The following is a 15,394-nucleotide window of genomic DNA, read 5'->3' as shown; positions in this document are numbered from 1 at the left end:
CTCACGTCTAAAGGAAACTAATCATCACATTAAAACTATCTTCCGAAAGAAACTCTTTGCCGCCCGACGCTTAGCGCGGGTAAACGGCTAGTATATATATATATATATATATATATATATATATATATATATATATATATATATATATATATATATATATATATATATATATATATATATATATATATATAGAGAGAGAGAGAGAGAGAGAGAGAGAGAGATAAAGAGAGATGTTAAAATGGGAACAATTATATAATTGAGAACGCGAGAACAAATTTGAGCCACATTTTTTTGCCGCAAAACCCTCATATGTACCGGTGCAACAAAGGAATGTAATATTCATATGCGAATATAAAGCAACTACATCGCAACCACCATTGTGTAATATATTTCTTTTTGCCGCAAAACCCTCAAACGTACCGACAGAGTTATTGGTGATGATGACAGGTATTCATATATAAATAAGTATATTCATGTATGATTAAGTATGTTTTTATTTTTAAGTGATTATTCATATATGAATATACTTATATATGAACTAGATGTGTCTCGCACAAAGCAGCGGCGATAAATAACTCTTTTGACGAATAGTTTTTTTACGGAGAAATAATTATTAGAATCTATTATTAAATATTATGTAATAAAAAATTACCACTTTTAATTAAAATAATTATGTTTAGAACTTATATTTATATTGTATGTATATACATTTGATGTAAATTAATTATTTTCGGTATCTAGTTTAATAAATATTAATTAATTTATATAGATGAATTTAATATTTTAAAATTGTCATTTAGCATTAAATTAAATTTCTTAATAACCTTCCTTATTACAAGTCTTTAAAAATTTGGCAAGTATTAATGATTTTGTTATGCATAATTGATATGTACAAAAAACTTTGCATCTTATACTTCTTAAAATTCAAGATATGACTAATATGTTTTATAATATAGTATAAGATATATGAATAGATACTTATTCATATATGAATATTATCTATTTCGTCATCCCGATACGCTGGAGTGTTTAAGCGGCAGATTTGAAATATGCTAGAATATACTTACCTTTATATTCACATATGAATATTACATTTATTCGCCGCGACGATACGCGGGAGGGTTTTGCGGCAAAAACAAATATGTGGCCTAAATTTGTTCTTGTATTTTCGATTTCATAATTGTTCTCATTTGAACCTTCCCGGTTATATATATATATATATATATATATATATATATATATATATATATATATATATATATATATATATATATATACTAGTAACGTATCCGCGCGATGCGGCGGCGGCGATTTGTTACATTCCGGTGATTAGTTTCCGTACGAAAGTTAGTGTTATTTTAGCGGTTGTCAAATTGTTTCCTTTCGATTTGTTTCATTCTGGCGATTTGTTCCTTTCGACGATCAGTTGTTTCTAGACGGGCAACAAATAGTAATTTTCGTCTATTACTCTTTATCTAGCAGCATCGCCAGATAGTTTTTAGGCGTCGGTTAGTTATATTTTTGTGTTTGATAGTTCGTTTCAACCTTCTGACGAATTGTTTCTTCGGCGATTAGTTTTCTTTAGGCATGTTTTTGTTTCAGGATAAAAAGCAAAGTATGTTGTTAATTTGCAATGTGACATCGTGCCAGGGCGGTAAATTGTTTATTTTCGGCAAGTAGTTTCTTCTCGAAGATTATGTTTCTCGGTTCCCCATTAATTCCATAATCAGTTTTTGGTCAGTTTAGTTCCGGTGGCGAACGCAGAAAAAAAGTATGAAGGTTGCACAAATTTTTTTAAGGGTGCACTGCTAAAAAAAACTTGTTTTCGTCATAAAATTCGTCACTAAAAGGGTTACACTGACATATTTACATTAAATTTACATTTATTACGAATTAATTTGACGAATTTTCAACGGATTTGTGACGGATTTTTGATGAATTTGTGACGGATTTATGGCGGATTTCGACGAATTTACATTAAATTTTGCACTTAACGGTAAAATTTGAGGGTTGCCTGTGCACCCCGGGACACCATGTAAATTCGCCTCTAGGTTCCGATCCGAAACCATTACATCCTAGCTCAGCGGTATCAGGTGTTGCCCTCCTTCCTTGAGGTTGAGGGTTCAAGCCGCGTCCAAGACATAAGTAGTATTAAAAGTAGTTTGGTAGAAGTAGGTTAATATTGACGTTTAAAAAAAACCACGTAACGTATTGTTAAATAACAATTATTATTAAAATATATTCATAGGCAGTATTGTTGTATTGATTAAAAATAAAAACATGTATTTTTTATAATAAATATAAATGTATATTTAAAGATGTATAATTAAGAATAATATGAAAATAAGTTATTGTTTTGTTGTTCGTTAAGAGTTAAGGCGTATTCGGCACGCAGCTTTTGGGGCTTCTAACTTCTAGCTTTTAAGAAAACGCTAGTAAAAAAGAAAAAGTTTCGTTCGGCGACAGGAACGTTTAGCTTTTAACCTAAACAAAACGCTCCAAAATTAAACGTTACCTGCTATCTGCTATCAGCTAGTTTTGCTGAATATGCTCTTAATTATTTATGCGGTTAAGTCCTATAAATGACTAAGCATAAAAATAAAAAGCTACTTTATTTTAAATGTTCATATTATAGTTTTCAAAACTAATATCAAGTAAAAGTTTCAAATTATTATATTTAATTACGTTTGCCAATTTTTTGTGAAAACTTAAAATGAAATTAAATGCATAATTCTTGGATTCTTCGAAACACATGCAAATGTTTTCCTTTTTATGTTTAGGTGCAAATTATATTTCAATATAAATATAAATATAAATATTATCACACAGTAATTTAACGTTTTCTAATCTAAAACTTCAAACTTTACAACAATTTTTTTATTCTAAATATGAGTTTTTGTGTTACACTTTTATATAAACGAATTCTTTTTAGCAATTTAACTGTCAATGTTTACTTTTAGAGTAGCTTAGTCTATTTTTTTCTTTTTCAATGTATGTCAGCCTAGCTGGTGGCTCTATGCACAACTACCTATAAATACAGCTACTTATGATTACAGATAAATTTCAAATCACGTTTTACTTTTGCAAAATTTATATAAAATAATAATCAGTTCCACATATAAATACAGCTACTTATGATTACAGATAAATTTCAAATCACATTTTACTTTTGCAAAATTTATATAAAATAATTAGTTTCACATAATAACGATAATAATATATGTAATATGTATATTAATATATATAGATTTATTTATTTATATTTTAAATGTCTAAGCATAAGTTTACAATAGCGATAATATTATATTTGAAATAAATATGATTATTATATATATATATATATATATATATATATTAATTATCATATTTGCAAATTAATTTTTGTAAAGAAGTGAAAACAAGGTTTATATATATATATATATATATATATATATATATATATATATAAATAAACCTTGTTTTCAGTTCTTTACAATATATATATATATATATATATATATATATATATATATATATATAAACCTTGTTTTCAGTTCTTTACAAAAATTAATTTGCAAATATGATAATTAATAAAAAAAAATTAAGATATGGTTTCTTATTTAAGTTGTAACATGTTTATCTAGCACATGATTTCTCTTTCTGGAAATTCATACCCTACAAATCTAGACAAAACCCCATTCCCACTCATTGACATCTCCTTCCAAAACTATCATATCTAATTGTTTTGACTTCCCAACCTCACTTCTTCACCGCATCAGTACCCAGTAGAAATACAAAAGCCACAAATCAAATTATTTAAAATCATCAAAACTAACAGGCACATAAAACTAATAAATGCAATTTTTCTAAACAAAATAACTTTCTAGAAATTCTGATATACAAACATCTAACCACAAATATACAGATGTGAAACAACCTTTTATAGATCTAGTTTATGATTCATGTCCTCAATTTGAAGTTCCAAATAAAATATAGCTTGCTCCAACTGGTTGGCTTTATACTTTCCTGCGTTCATTCAATAAAATTTTAATCATACAGTATATGATTTCAGAAACATAAAAATAATCCTAACCTTACATGTACACACATATCTAATAAACACATAACAGATTTAGAAAATACACACATCAAATATATAAGCAAATAAACACAATCTAAAATCTGAGTAAATACACTCAGTTGCAGCAACATTAAAGCAACATAATAATCATAATAAAAAACAAAAACCAAGGACAGGTCGATGCACATTGAGACCAAAATAATAACCATAATTTATAGGAGATAGAAGTGTTTTTACCGAAGAACATAGATTAGGTTTTCATAGCCTCGCAAAGCAAGAAGCAAGCCAAGTATTTGAGATCTATGTAGAACTAAAACATGCACATGGAAAGAGAGATGCGTGTTTGTTTAGATCAAGGTGTATGTGTGTGAATCTAAACGTAAACCAGACGGAAAGAAAGAGGGAGAGACATTGAGGTTGTACGATGGTGTGTTTGGGGGATGATGGTGTCGATGAGCGGCTTTTGGAGACGTTAATGTAGAGCATCAACGGTGAGGTTGAGGGACAACGAAAAATGGTGGATTTAAGATAGAGTCAAAGAGGTAGAGGGTTAGCCATGTCGGAATAGAATTTATAGGGGTGAAGGTAGGATGATGGCGGCGGGAGTGGCTTATCTGTGGTGGGATTTTTGTGGTGGTTGAAGGCTGTAGATGATAAATGAGATGACTAAAGGTGGTGACGATGGACAGTTTTCTGGTGGTGCATGGTTGCAGCGGCATCGGTGATACTCGCCGGTGGCGGCATCTGGTGCTCGTGGTTGTAGTTAGGATTTCTAAGAAAATGTGGTGTTCAGCAAGAAATGGATTCAAAATGAGAAGGTACATTAGAGTATATATCAAAAAATACGCATGTGTTTCTACATCAAATGGTTTCTTTAGTTTAAAGCATTAAAAATTGTACTTTAGGATTTAATGATAGTATATGTGTTTTGATTGGTTTAATCTCATTCACTTCGATGACAATCTATACCATTCACAATCTATACCATTCACAACTTATTTCAAGGTAGATTTCACCTCCTTGTTTTTAAGATTTAGTCTTAAAAATTGATGCGCCCTATATTATTTATGTATTATAATATATATATATATATATATATATATATATATATATATATATATAAAAGACTCTTTTGAAGCAAAAATTAAATAAAAAATAATTTGGATTTATACTTTGCAAGATCTGCTATTTCAAATCGCGGTCTGCGATCGCTATTTTATTTGTGAGCATAATGTCTGCTTCAATTATTCCGTCAATAAATTTTTTTCGTTAACGTAAGGTATGACACTTAATATTTCTTTTTTTTAAATAGAGTATATATAAATAAAAAAATATCTAAAACTTTGAAGTATAAGTTAAATAAAAAATCATATAAATATAATATAAACACCACACGAACACAGTATTACTAGAATCTTTTAAATATTTTTGTATCAAATCGTATATATAACCACTATTATTTGTGAACGTCATACGAACTTAGATTACACATAATAAAAAAATTAATGTTTTTATTAGTGTGCTATGATATTTAATAAATCAAACAAAGATTTTCAACGATTGTATAAATCTAGATGTATTTTTAATTAATTTTTGCTTCAAAAGAGTCTTATTTGTGTATATATATATATATATATATATATATATATATATATATATATATATATATATATATATATATATATGTTTATGCTCTATGGAAAACAAAAAACTCTAAAAAAACCCTTAAAAATCATAAAAATGCATAAAAAAAATACTTAGAGATCACAAAACTTTTTTTTGAATTTTTTTATGAAAAAATCGCTGCTTTTAATACAAAATCGCTGAAATTTTTTTTGAAAAAAAACCTCCTTTTTTTTATAAAAAAAAAATTGATTTTTTATTTTTTTTTTCAGCGATTTTATTAAAAAAGTTGCGATTTTTACATAAAAAAGTTCAAAAAAAAGTTTTGTGATCTCTAAGTATTTTTTTATGCATTTTTATGATTTTTAGGGTTTTTTAAGGTTTTTTGTTTTCCAAATAACCCTTCCGTATATATATATATATATATATATATATATATATATATATATATTGGATTAGATGTCTAAGCCGATAACTGAATTAGTATATACTTGAATTATTAGCAAAATATTTTTGGGTTGCCCTCAAACCTAATAATTGAATATGATGACTTTTAGAAAGAGAGACCGATTTATTGGTTTTTTTATATGATTAATAAATAGCAATAAATGAAATTGTTAATATATTATGAAAATATTATATTAATTTGTAACATCCCAAAATACGAGCCAAAAAAATTCATTTTTGAAACATATACTTAGCAAACATTAGAAGTAAAACATTCACTGATCATGTCATTTCATAAAAATGTCGCGTGTCCGGAAACCATTTTACAAAAACATAATAATGTCAGAGTGCAAATCCCAGAATAACCCATGATGCGGAAATCAATGTGTGTGTATGATGTGCCGCTACCGCGCCAGCTCTTTCCCCTTCGACGAAGAGGTACCTGAAAACAAAACTATAAACTGTAAGCACAAAGCTTAGTGAGTTCCCTCATCGTACCACATACCATACAGTTACATAACATACATATATTGTCCGGCATATCTGGGTGCCCGACCTACCCCTTCGTTCCTCTCGACCGGATACTGTCTAGCATATCTGGGAGTTGGCCCCCCCTTCGGTCCTCTCGACCGGGTTCTGACTAGCATATCTGGGTGCTGGTCTCCCCTTCGGTCCTCTCGACCGGGTACTGTCTAACATATCTGGGAGCTGGCCTCCCCTTCGGTCCTCTCGACCGGGTACTGACTAGCATATCTGGGTGCTGGTCTCCCCTTCGGTCCTCTCGACCGGGTACTGGGGACTATTTCACCCCCTTACTACTACCACATAACACATTTATCACATAATCTATCTAGCATGGCTGGGCACGACCGCCCCTTCGACCCTATTGGCCGGTAATCTGGGGACTATCTCCCCCTACAGTCACTAGTACATAGCATCATGTCATTTTAGCACATAAACATATCACAGGTAGTAACAACCCTAGATGAATATCACAGAGACAATCATCTATCATGCAACTCCTACTGGTGGGCCGGCATTGTGGCCATAGACCCACCGCTACTGGAAGGTAACTCACCTCGTACAAGTGGCTGCTGATAATCTGTGCGGGAAACCTCCGTCCGCTGCTGCTCCGGAAATCCTCCGGCTACAAACCCCATAAACACTCAGTTAAAAACTGATCTCTATACTTAGGGTAAAATGACCATTTACCCCCAACCAAGTCAAGTCAAAGTCAAAGTCAAAGTCAACTTCCAGTTGACCCGACTCGCCGAGTTGGGCCGTCAACTCGCCGAGTCCCTCACTCTCTACTCGTCCTCATCCGTGACCCTACTCGTCGAGTTGGGCCGTCAACTCGACGAGTTCTTCTCTCATTCGAACGCCCCATGAAAACTCATCCGACTCGCCGAGTTGATGAACAACTCGTCGAGTTGTCCTGTATCTGATGAACCAGATCTGTATCTGATGAACCAGATCTGTCCTCAACTCGCCGAGTTGATGAACAACTCGCCGAGTTCTAAGGAGATTGCCTTGGACTCGCCGAGTCCGTTCATGCACTCGCCGAGTCCCATGAACTTCCAGCACAATGGCTTAGTCCAGAACGTTGGGTCACTCCCTGGGACCCCCTTAAAACCTTTCCACACTCAACTGGGTTCTTTTGACCCTCAACAGAAAGGGCAAAACCCTTAGACTCGCCGAGTTCAATAGTGGACTCGCCGAGTTGGTCACGTCCATACCCTAAATCTTTGCTTTCTGATGTACATCCTTTGATCAAAAGATAGATCCAAGCTTCTACAATCGATCTAACACATAAAGTTACAACCTTTACGTGCTTGCATGGGACTTTGAGCTCAAAAGGACATAAAACAAGCTCATATGGCACATGGAACCTTTCATGGGTGCAAAAGCAACCCAAATCTGCCTAGTGACTCTCTGAATGATGTCATTCAGAAGCTCAAATCCCCAACCACGTTTGCAAACATGGTTGGCTACCAAAATGGCTCATAAAAGACCTAAATCTTCCCAAAGAGGGATCTAACAAATGAAAGAGCAAGGTATAGACTTTATACCTTCTGAAGACTGCAAATGATGCTCACAACTGAATCCCTCTAGCCTCCTCTTGATCCTTCAAGCTTTTCCTTCTTCCTTGAACCACAAAATCACCAAGATCACTCTAAATGCCTTAAAACTCTTCAATAACGGCTAGGGTTTGCTATGGGGGGTCTTCTGGGAGTAAATGGGACGAAGGAGGCCGAGTTAAGGTGTTTAAATAGGGTGCACACCCCTGGATTAGGGTTTTTGTCCAAACAGGGTCTACTCGCCGAGTCCGGGGACCCGACTCGCCGAGTACATCACTTAAACCCCGCGTCCCATCCCGCTTCTACTCGGCGAGTTGGTCCTTCGACTCGCCGAGTCCAAGACCCAAAATGCTAAACATTTAAAGATTTGATAAAAGAATACGTACCAAGAACCAGGTGTTACATAATTAGAAATAATAATATATAATTAAAAATTAATTACAATTAATTGTGAGACTAATTGAATTAATTAAAAGTGTAAGGGTTAAAGTGCAATTGCTTAAGAGTTGAACAAGAGAGAGTCCAAAACATTCCTTGGAAGGGGTGGACGAATTCTAGGTTATTCCAGGGCATCTGGAATATTCGTTACAAAAAATAGGAAGCTGAATAATTACCAATTTGAATAAATATTATTTTGTTCATTTTAGGGTTATCTAGGGTTTCTAATATGCACTATATAAGGAACCCTTAGACTCTAATTTTCGGCCACTTCATTCTTTAGAGCCAAGACCAAAAATTCTATCATCCCTCTCGTCTCTCTTCAAGCCTCTTAGTTACAAGGGTTGGATGTGAAGCATCAGAGGCACGACACTTGTGGTGCCCGCTTCCAAAAGCTTTGAAGAAGGTTTTAGATTTGTTTGCAACAACAATTCAAGAGGTATGTAAATTTCCTTATAAATTCCGATTTCATTAGGGTTTTGTAGGTTGATAGTTTATAGTATGTTGTCTTTATGTGAAAGACATAGATCATTGTGTTGTAACCTACGTTTTCCTTATATATATATATATATATATATATATATATATATATATATATATATATATATATATGTGTGTGTGTGTGTGTGTGGAAAAGTTCAATAGAGAACCATTATTAATGAAGAACCAATGAACCAATCTAAAGCATTGTGTTGTAACTTACGTTTTCCTTATATATATATATATATATATATATATATATATATATATATATATATATATATATATACACATATGTGGAAAAGTTCAATAGAGAACTATTATTAATGAAGAACCAATGAACCAATCTAAAGCGTGTCAGAATTTAAAGCGATTGAATGGTTGTGGACATTAACAATGGATACACATGCACCAAATATACCGTTGTTCATGAATTTTATCGAGAAAAAAAAACCAGAATATACTGTTGTTCATGATTTTTCGTCACCTTTCCATAGTGATCTATATTGATATATGAAAATTGATTTTTTTTTCAAAAAAACTCACTTCATTTTCTTTGTTTTTTTTTTAAAAAAGTTAAGGTCTATTTTTAATCGAAAACAATTAATAAATATATCAAAATTCATATTTTTTTGGTACTAAACTATACATAGTTCAGATTCACAATGTGAATAAATCAATTTGTTAATTTTTCAAAACTGATTTAGGAGTAATCAAAACGTTAAATATTATAAAACTATATGGAAATATATTTCGATTCATATGTAATTTTCACTTAATTTGTGAATGATCAAATAGTTGAAATAGTAAGTCATAATCGCATTGTGATTGTTAAAATTGAAATATTTACAGTTTAGATTCACTGTGTGAATCTGAACTGATCGAGTTATTTTATTTTATTTTATTATTATTATTTTGTTTTTATCGATGTTGATGTTTATTAATAAAAGACATATTCACTATGATTTTCGATGCTCACGATTGGTTTCCTTGGTTCAATGTTAATAATGATTATATATTGAACTTCACCAATATATATATATATATATATATATATATATATATATATATATATATATATATATATATATATATATATATGGTAAAAATAAAAGTAATTAGAAACGGATTTGGAAATCAAAATGAAAGATCTGGATTTCAAAATCAAATATATAAAAGTGAAAATAAAATAAGTTATAAAATCAAAACAAGATAAGAAATCACAACGGATCACAGTTAAGAAAAATGTTTGAATGGATGTGGTTATAAAAAGGTACAAAAGTAAAAATACAAATATATTAAGTAGATGCGTTTTATTATAGACACACCAACCTAGTGATGAGATTCAGAACCGGAACTGTTAGAATTGGAATATATAGAACCGGTTCCGGTTCCGGGTTTAAAAATTGGCTTTACCCGGGTTCCGGGTAATCTGGGTTTGGGTCCATCGGGTCCGTGTAAACCGGGTCTAAAAATCGAAACCGGTGTTAGGAACCAGAACCACTTATAGGGTTGGAACCGGTTTTTGTGAAACATTTAAAATATGCATATCTCATTCGTTTCAACTCCGATTGATATGCGGTTTTTTCCAACGTGTAGTTTAGAGTTTGTACATGATTTTAGACTATAAATTTGTCATTTTTAGTTTTATATTCATTGACTTACAGTCCCCCAAAGTCGAGATGTCAAAGCTGAAAGTTTTTAGTTTTTCAGTTTTTTTGTATTCTGTGAAAGTTTTAAAACATGCATATCTAATTCGTTTGAAGTCGGATTGACATGTGGTTTTTTCCAACTTATAGTTTAGAGTTTGTACATGAGTTTAGACTATAATTTTGTCATTTTTGGTTTAATATTCATGATTTACAGTCCCCCGAAGTCAGGATATCAAAATTGAAAATTTTCAACTTTTTAGCTATTTGTTTTTGTACTTTATATTTTGTGAAAATGTTAACACATGCATATCTCATTCCTTTAAAGTCGGATTGACATTCGGTTTTTTCGAAAGTGTAGTTTAGAGTTTGTACATGATTTTAGACTATATTTTTGTCAATTTTGGTTTCATATTCAATGAGCTACAGTCCCCCAAAGTCGGGATATCAATATGAAAATTTTCAAAGTTCAACCCACTAAGTAGTAAGTAATTACCAAAAAATTCTGGTTTTTCCGGTTCTAAACTCACTTTATCCGGTTCCAACCTACCCACTTTGATGTTTTCTGATTTTCCGGTTCTAGACCCACTTTATCCGGAACCGAACCGAAACCGGTTCCTATATACCGATTCGATTTCCGGTTCTACAAAATCTCGTTAACCGGTTCCGGGTCTATCCGGTCCGGGTTTAGACCCACTTTCATCCCTACACCAACCTATATTATTAGGCTTACTTTTTAAATAAATGATGATAAATTATTACCATATAATTATATCGGAAAACAATGTAATTTCAACCAATAAAAATATTTCAAAAATTAATTAGGGTTTAAACGCGAGTGGGTTCTTAACACCAAAAAGGCTTGTGCCGTTTTCTTGAAAAATAAAACTACATTGGTTTTTGTAGATTGATAAGTTGTCATTAAATTGTCTAATGGTGTCTAAAAAAACCCCTAATTAAATGGATGAATAAAAAGAGAAGTGGAAATATCCCTCCCGCATAGCATATAACGACGTATAGAAAATGGGCCAGACCCGACCCATGTAGATTGTTGAACTATTGATGGCCCATAAGAGATATGAAGACTAGCACCAGTCACCAGAGCAGTTTACGTGTAGCAATGTCACCCACTGAAATCCGAGCTAAACACAGAACGCCATTGATCAATCCTTAATGTGTGGTCATTCTCCATTGTTGTTATACCATTAATACCCACCTCGAGCTATTCTTCAAAATTTCCAACTGAAAATGGCAGTTTTCAGTCTGTTTAAGCTATCGATGCTACTGAGCCTACTCTCCGACGTCAAGTTGGGGTCATGGCCGGGAATTTTGACACAGAAGGAAGCCGTCGCAGTCGGTGGATTCCCGCAGCAGTGCAACCGTATTGAGTGTCCAACATACGATGTAATCAACTCCGGAGAAGGCTACGAGATTCGCGTTTATAATTCCAGTATGTGGGCGACTACTTCTCCCATCGATGACATCTCCTTTGTCGATGGCACTCGCACCGGTTTCCTACAGTTACGTTAATTTACTCCTTTTAGTACTCGATTCGTTTCGAAAACCAAGCATTTAATTTAGAAAACTCGAACCCTAATTCCGATTTCAAGTTATAGTTTACCAATCTTGTTTAAATTGATTATTTCGTTTTAGGTTATTCAACTACATCCAAGGGAAAAACAACTACAATGAGCAGATAGAAATGACAGCTCCGGTTCTAACAGAGATTGCTCCGAGTGACGGACCCTTCTGCGAATCTTCATTTCTGGTGAGTTTTTATGTCCCGAAGAAGAACCAAGTCGATCCACCTCCGGCTACCGGAATTTCGATCCAGAAATGGGGACCGACTTATGTAGCCGTACGCCAATTCGGTGGATTTATAAAGGACTCAGACGTCGGTGTTGAAGCTGCGGCCTTGTCCGCCAGTCTCTCTGGCACTACTTGGTTGGATGCCATCAAGAAAAGCCACTCCCGTGACATCACGACAGTTTACACGGTTGCTCAATACAATTCTCCATTCGAATTTGACAACAGAGTAAATGAGATTTGGTTCAAGTTTGATATGTAATCCAGTCGAAGGGAAGGGAAACAGATGACGAGCAATTTGTAATTTTTGTCATGAACAAGCCATAGATATAGATATGCTTTTGATCCCAATAAACACTCGATAGTGTATAAGTAATCAATAATCTTCCGTTCGAGAACATTTACATGTTTTAACGATTAAATGTGTTTAACTTTGAAAAAGGGAAATGGTTTAGAGGGGTAATTATGTTTTGAAATTATTCAAAAAAAAATATCATCGAAGTAAGACATTGGTACAAAAAAAAATCATAAAACTATATTTTTTGTTCAAATGTTCCTGTCACTAGACTCACATTTCACGTAAATGGCATAGTATTACTAGTTAAAATAATTAATTAGAAAAATAAAAAGAGAACCATTTAGGAGTGTAACTATGTTTCGAAATTTTGGATGCCTTTGAAGGAAGAAGAATGTGGTGATAGTGGTCGGAAGTTTGAAGCAACTTTGGATCTGGAAGTTCTCATTTCTCATTCATCTCCAGAATGTATAAAGTTTGTACATTTATGCCTTCATTGATAGATCTAACTTAGATGTTAGAGTTTTGTCATTTTTGTCCTACAAATTGGTCCATTCGAGTGTGAGTTGTTCCAGAGCTTGTGAGGTGCATTTCCAGGTGTATTTGAGGGTGTTAAGTCATAAAATGCAATCTTGATATTTTCCTTCCATTCATGCATGAGTTATGAAGCTTAGAACTTTATGATAAGTTAGGGTTTTGGATTTGGACCCTTTCTAGCCATGCAAAGTCATAAAGTTGGAAACTTTATGATTTAGGATGTCATTTAGATCTAGATCTAAGCTCTGGACGAAAGTTCTTAAGGGATAAAATGCATAATGGAAATGTTGGAAACAACTTGCGTACGCTGGGCGTACCTAGGAATACCCTGGGCATACTAGGCTTGAATCATGTACGCTGAGCGTAGGGTTGGAGTACGTTGGGCGTACTCAGCCTACCATGGACTTTGACTTTCGTTGACCGTCCACTTTTGACAAAGTTTGACTTTAGGTCAAACTTGAGGGTTTTGGACTATTGATTAATATTTTACCTAGTTTGGGTGATTAGTGGATTCGCGAGAGCAAGCAGTGCAGAAAGGGAAGCGCATCTCAGTATTTTGGTGTTTTTCATTTCAGGTGAGTTCTCCTCACTGTACCCGTGGGTCAAAGGCATTAATGTCAGCCCACTAGTTTTTGGTTACCATTTATTAGAAGGATGCCCCAGGGACTGTATGTGATCATGTAGGATAGACTGAGGACTCTTGATCTAGGCTTTCATGCATGTTCCTTGTTTAGTTGTGGCTCTATAGTATGATCATTTGTCCGGGTGTCTATCTCACCTCTGGTTACATATAGTTACTTATTCCTTGCAGAGTTAGTCACGTATCATTGTGTATAGGATGTTGTTATGTTTTAGTAATCTGCTATATATATATATATATATATATATATATATATATATATATATATATATATATATATATATATATATATATATATATATATATAGAGAGAGAGAGAGAGAGAGAGTTAGGTTCAAATGTTTCTACTATCTATTGTGTGTATGTAGAATTGATTGTGGACCAATCATTTTAGTCATTTTAAGAAAGTAACTAATACATATAAAATGCTGAAGATTTAATTAATACTTATTACATCTTCAACATTTAATACGCATTAATTACTTTCTTAAAATAACTAAAATAATTGCTCCACAATCAATCCTACACCCACATAATAGATAGTTAGAACACAATAACCTAACCATATATATATATATATATATATATATATATATATATATATATATATATATATATATATATATATATACACCGGTGTGATAGGATGAAACAGTAGTGGTATACATTTTAGAGTACCAGTAGGCAGGCTATCGTCTAGTTGAATGTCCTAGGGACTGTACGTAATCATGTAGGATAGCTTGAGAACCCCTGATCTAGGCTTTCTTGCCTGTTCCTTGTTTGGTTGTGGCTCTAGAGTAGGATCATTTGTTCGATTGGCTATCTCACCTATGGTTACTTATGGTTACGCATTCGATGGAGGTTAGCTAGTAGCGAAGCAGTGTGCTGTGAGAGGTCTAGTGGGCTGTAGTGAGTTGTATGATTGATATTGCCTGTATTATGTGCTACTTGATCCTTGTTTGTTTATATGTCGACATATGATGGTGGATAAGGTTGAGGCGGTCCTGCTTTGTGTTGTAGGCCACGATACCAGGTGCGGGCCGGCTGTAAGCCATATGCACAGAGGCTCGGGAAGAGCGGTTGGGTTGAGGTGGTGGGCCAACAAACCCGGGGCATTCCAGTTCGATGAGTGAGGACCCGATATGCATGCTTGTTTATGTTATGTTATGTGCGTTATTTTGGGGAAACTTACTAAGCTTTGTGCTTACCCAACTGTTATTGTTTCAGGTATCATCAGTTATCATGGGAAAGCGAAGGTGTGACTGTACGCATTCATCAACAGCAATGAAGACTTTGTGTTATAATATTACTCTGATTTTACAAATGTAATTTGGAACAAAT

General features: G+C 33.3%; 1 protein-coding gene and 1 long non-coding RNA gene across 2 annotated transcripts; one reads left to right on the top strand and one right to left on the bottom strand.

Moving 5' to 3' along the window:
* Nucleotides 1-3,570: 3,570 nt before the first annotated feature.
* On the bottom strand, nt 3,571-4,841 carry LOC145117043 (uncharacterized). The gene is made up of 2 exons (XR_013712467.1): nt 4,298-4,841; nt 3,571-4,005 (listed from the first exon to the last, which is right to left on the bottom strand). It is a non-coding gene; the product is annotated as an uncharacterized LOC145117043 (long non-coding RNA).
* Nucleotides 4,842-11,926: 7,085 nt separating this feature from the next.
* On the top strand, nt 11,927-12,981 carry HBP1 (SOUL heme-binding family protein). Its single transcript, XM_079052516.1, has 2 exons — nt 11,927-12,295; nt 12,429-12,981. The coding sequence occupies exons 1-2, from the start codon at nt 12,024-12,026 to the stop codon at nt 12,841-12,843; spliced, it is 687 nt and encodes a 228-aa protein (XP_078908642.1). The 5' UTR covers nt 11,927-12,023; the 3' UTR covers nt 12,844-12,981.
* The last annotated feature ends 2,413 nt before the right edge of the window (nt 12,982-15,394 follow it).

This window comes from Lactuca virosa, chromosome 5 (genome assembly GCF_052849685.1).
Source record: "Lactuca virosa cultivar CGN04683 chromosome 5, Lactuca_virosa_CGN04683_v6, whole genome shotgun sequence".
Lineage (NCBI taxonomy): Eukaryota > Viridiplantae > Streptophyta > Magnoliopsida > Asterales > Asteraceae > Lactuca > Lactuca virosa.
The sequence above is the reverse complement of the archived record's forward strand: the minus strand, read 5'-3'. Positions and strand labels throughout refer to the sequence as shown.

Bases quoted from the DNA above. Each gene is read 5' to 3' on its own strand.
- HBP1 (XM_079052516.1), top strand. From the start codon at position 12,024: ATGGCAGTTTTCAGTCTGTTTAAGCTATCGATGCTACTGAGCCTACTC. The intron at 12,296-12,428 runs GTTACGTTAATT...ATTTCGTTTTAG, and splicing joins ACTCGCACCGGTTTCCTACA to GTTATTCAACTACATCCAAG.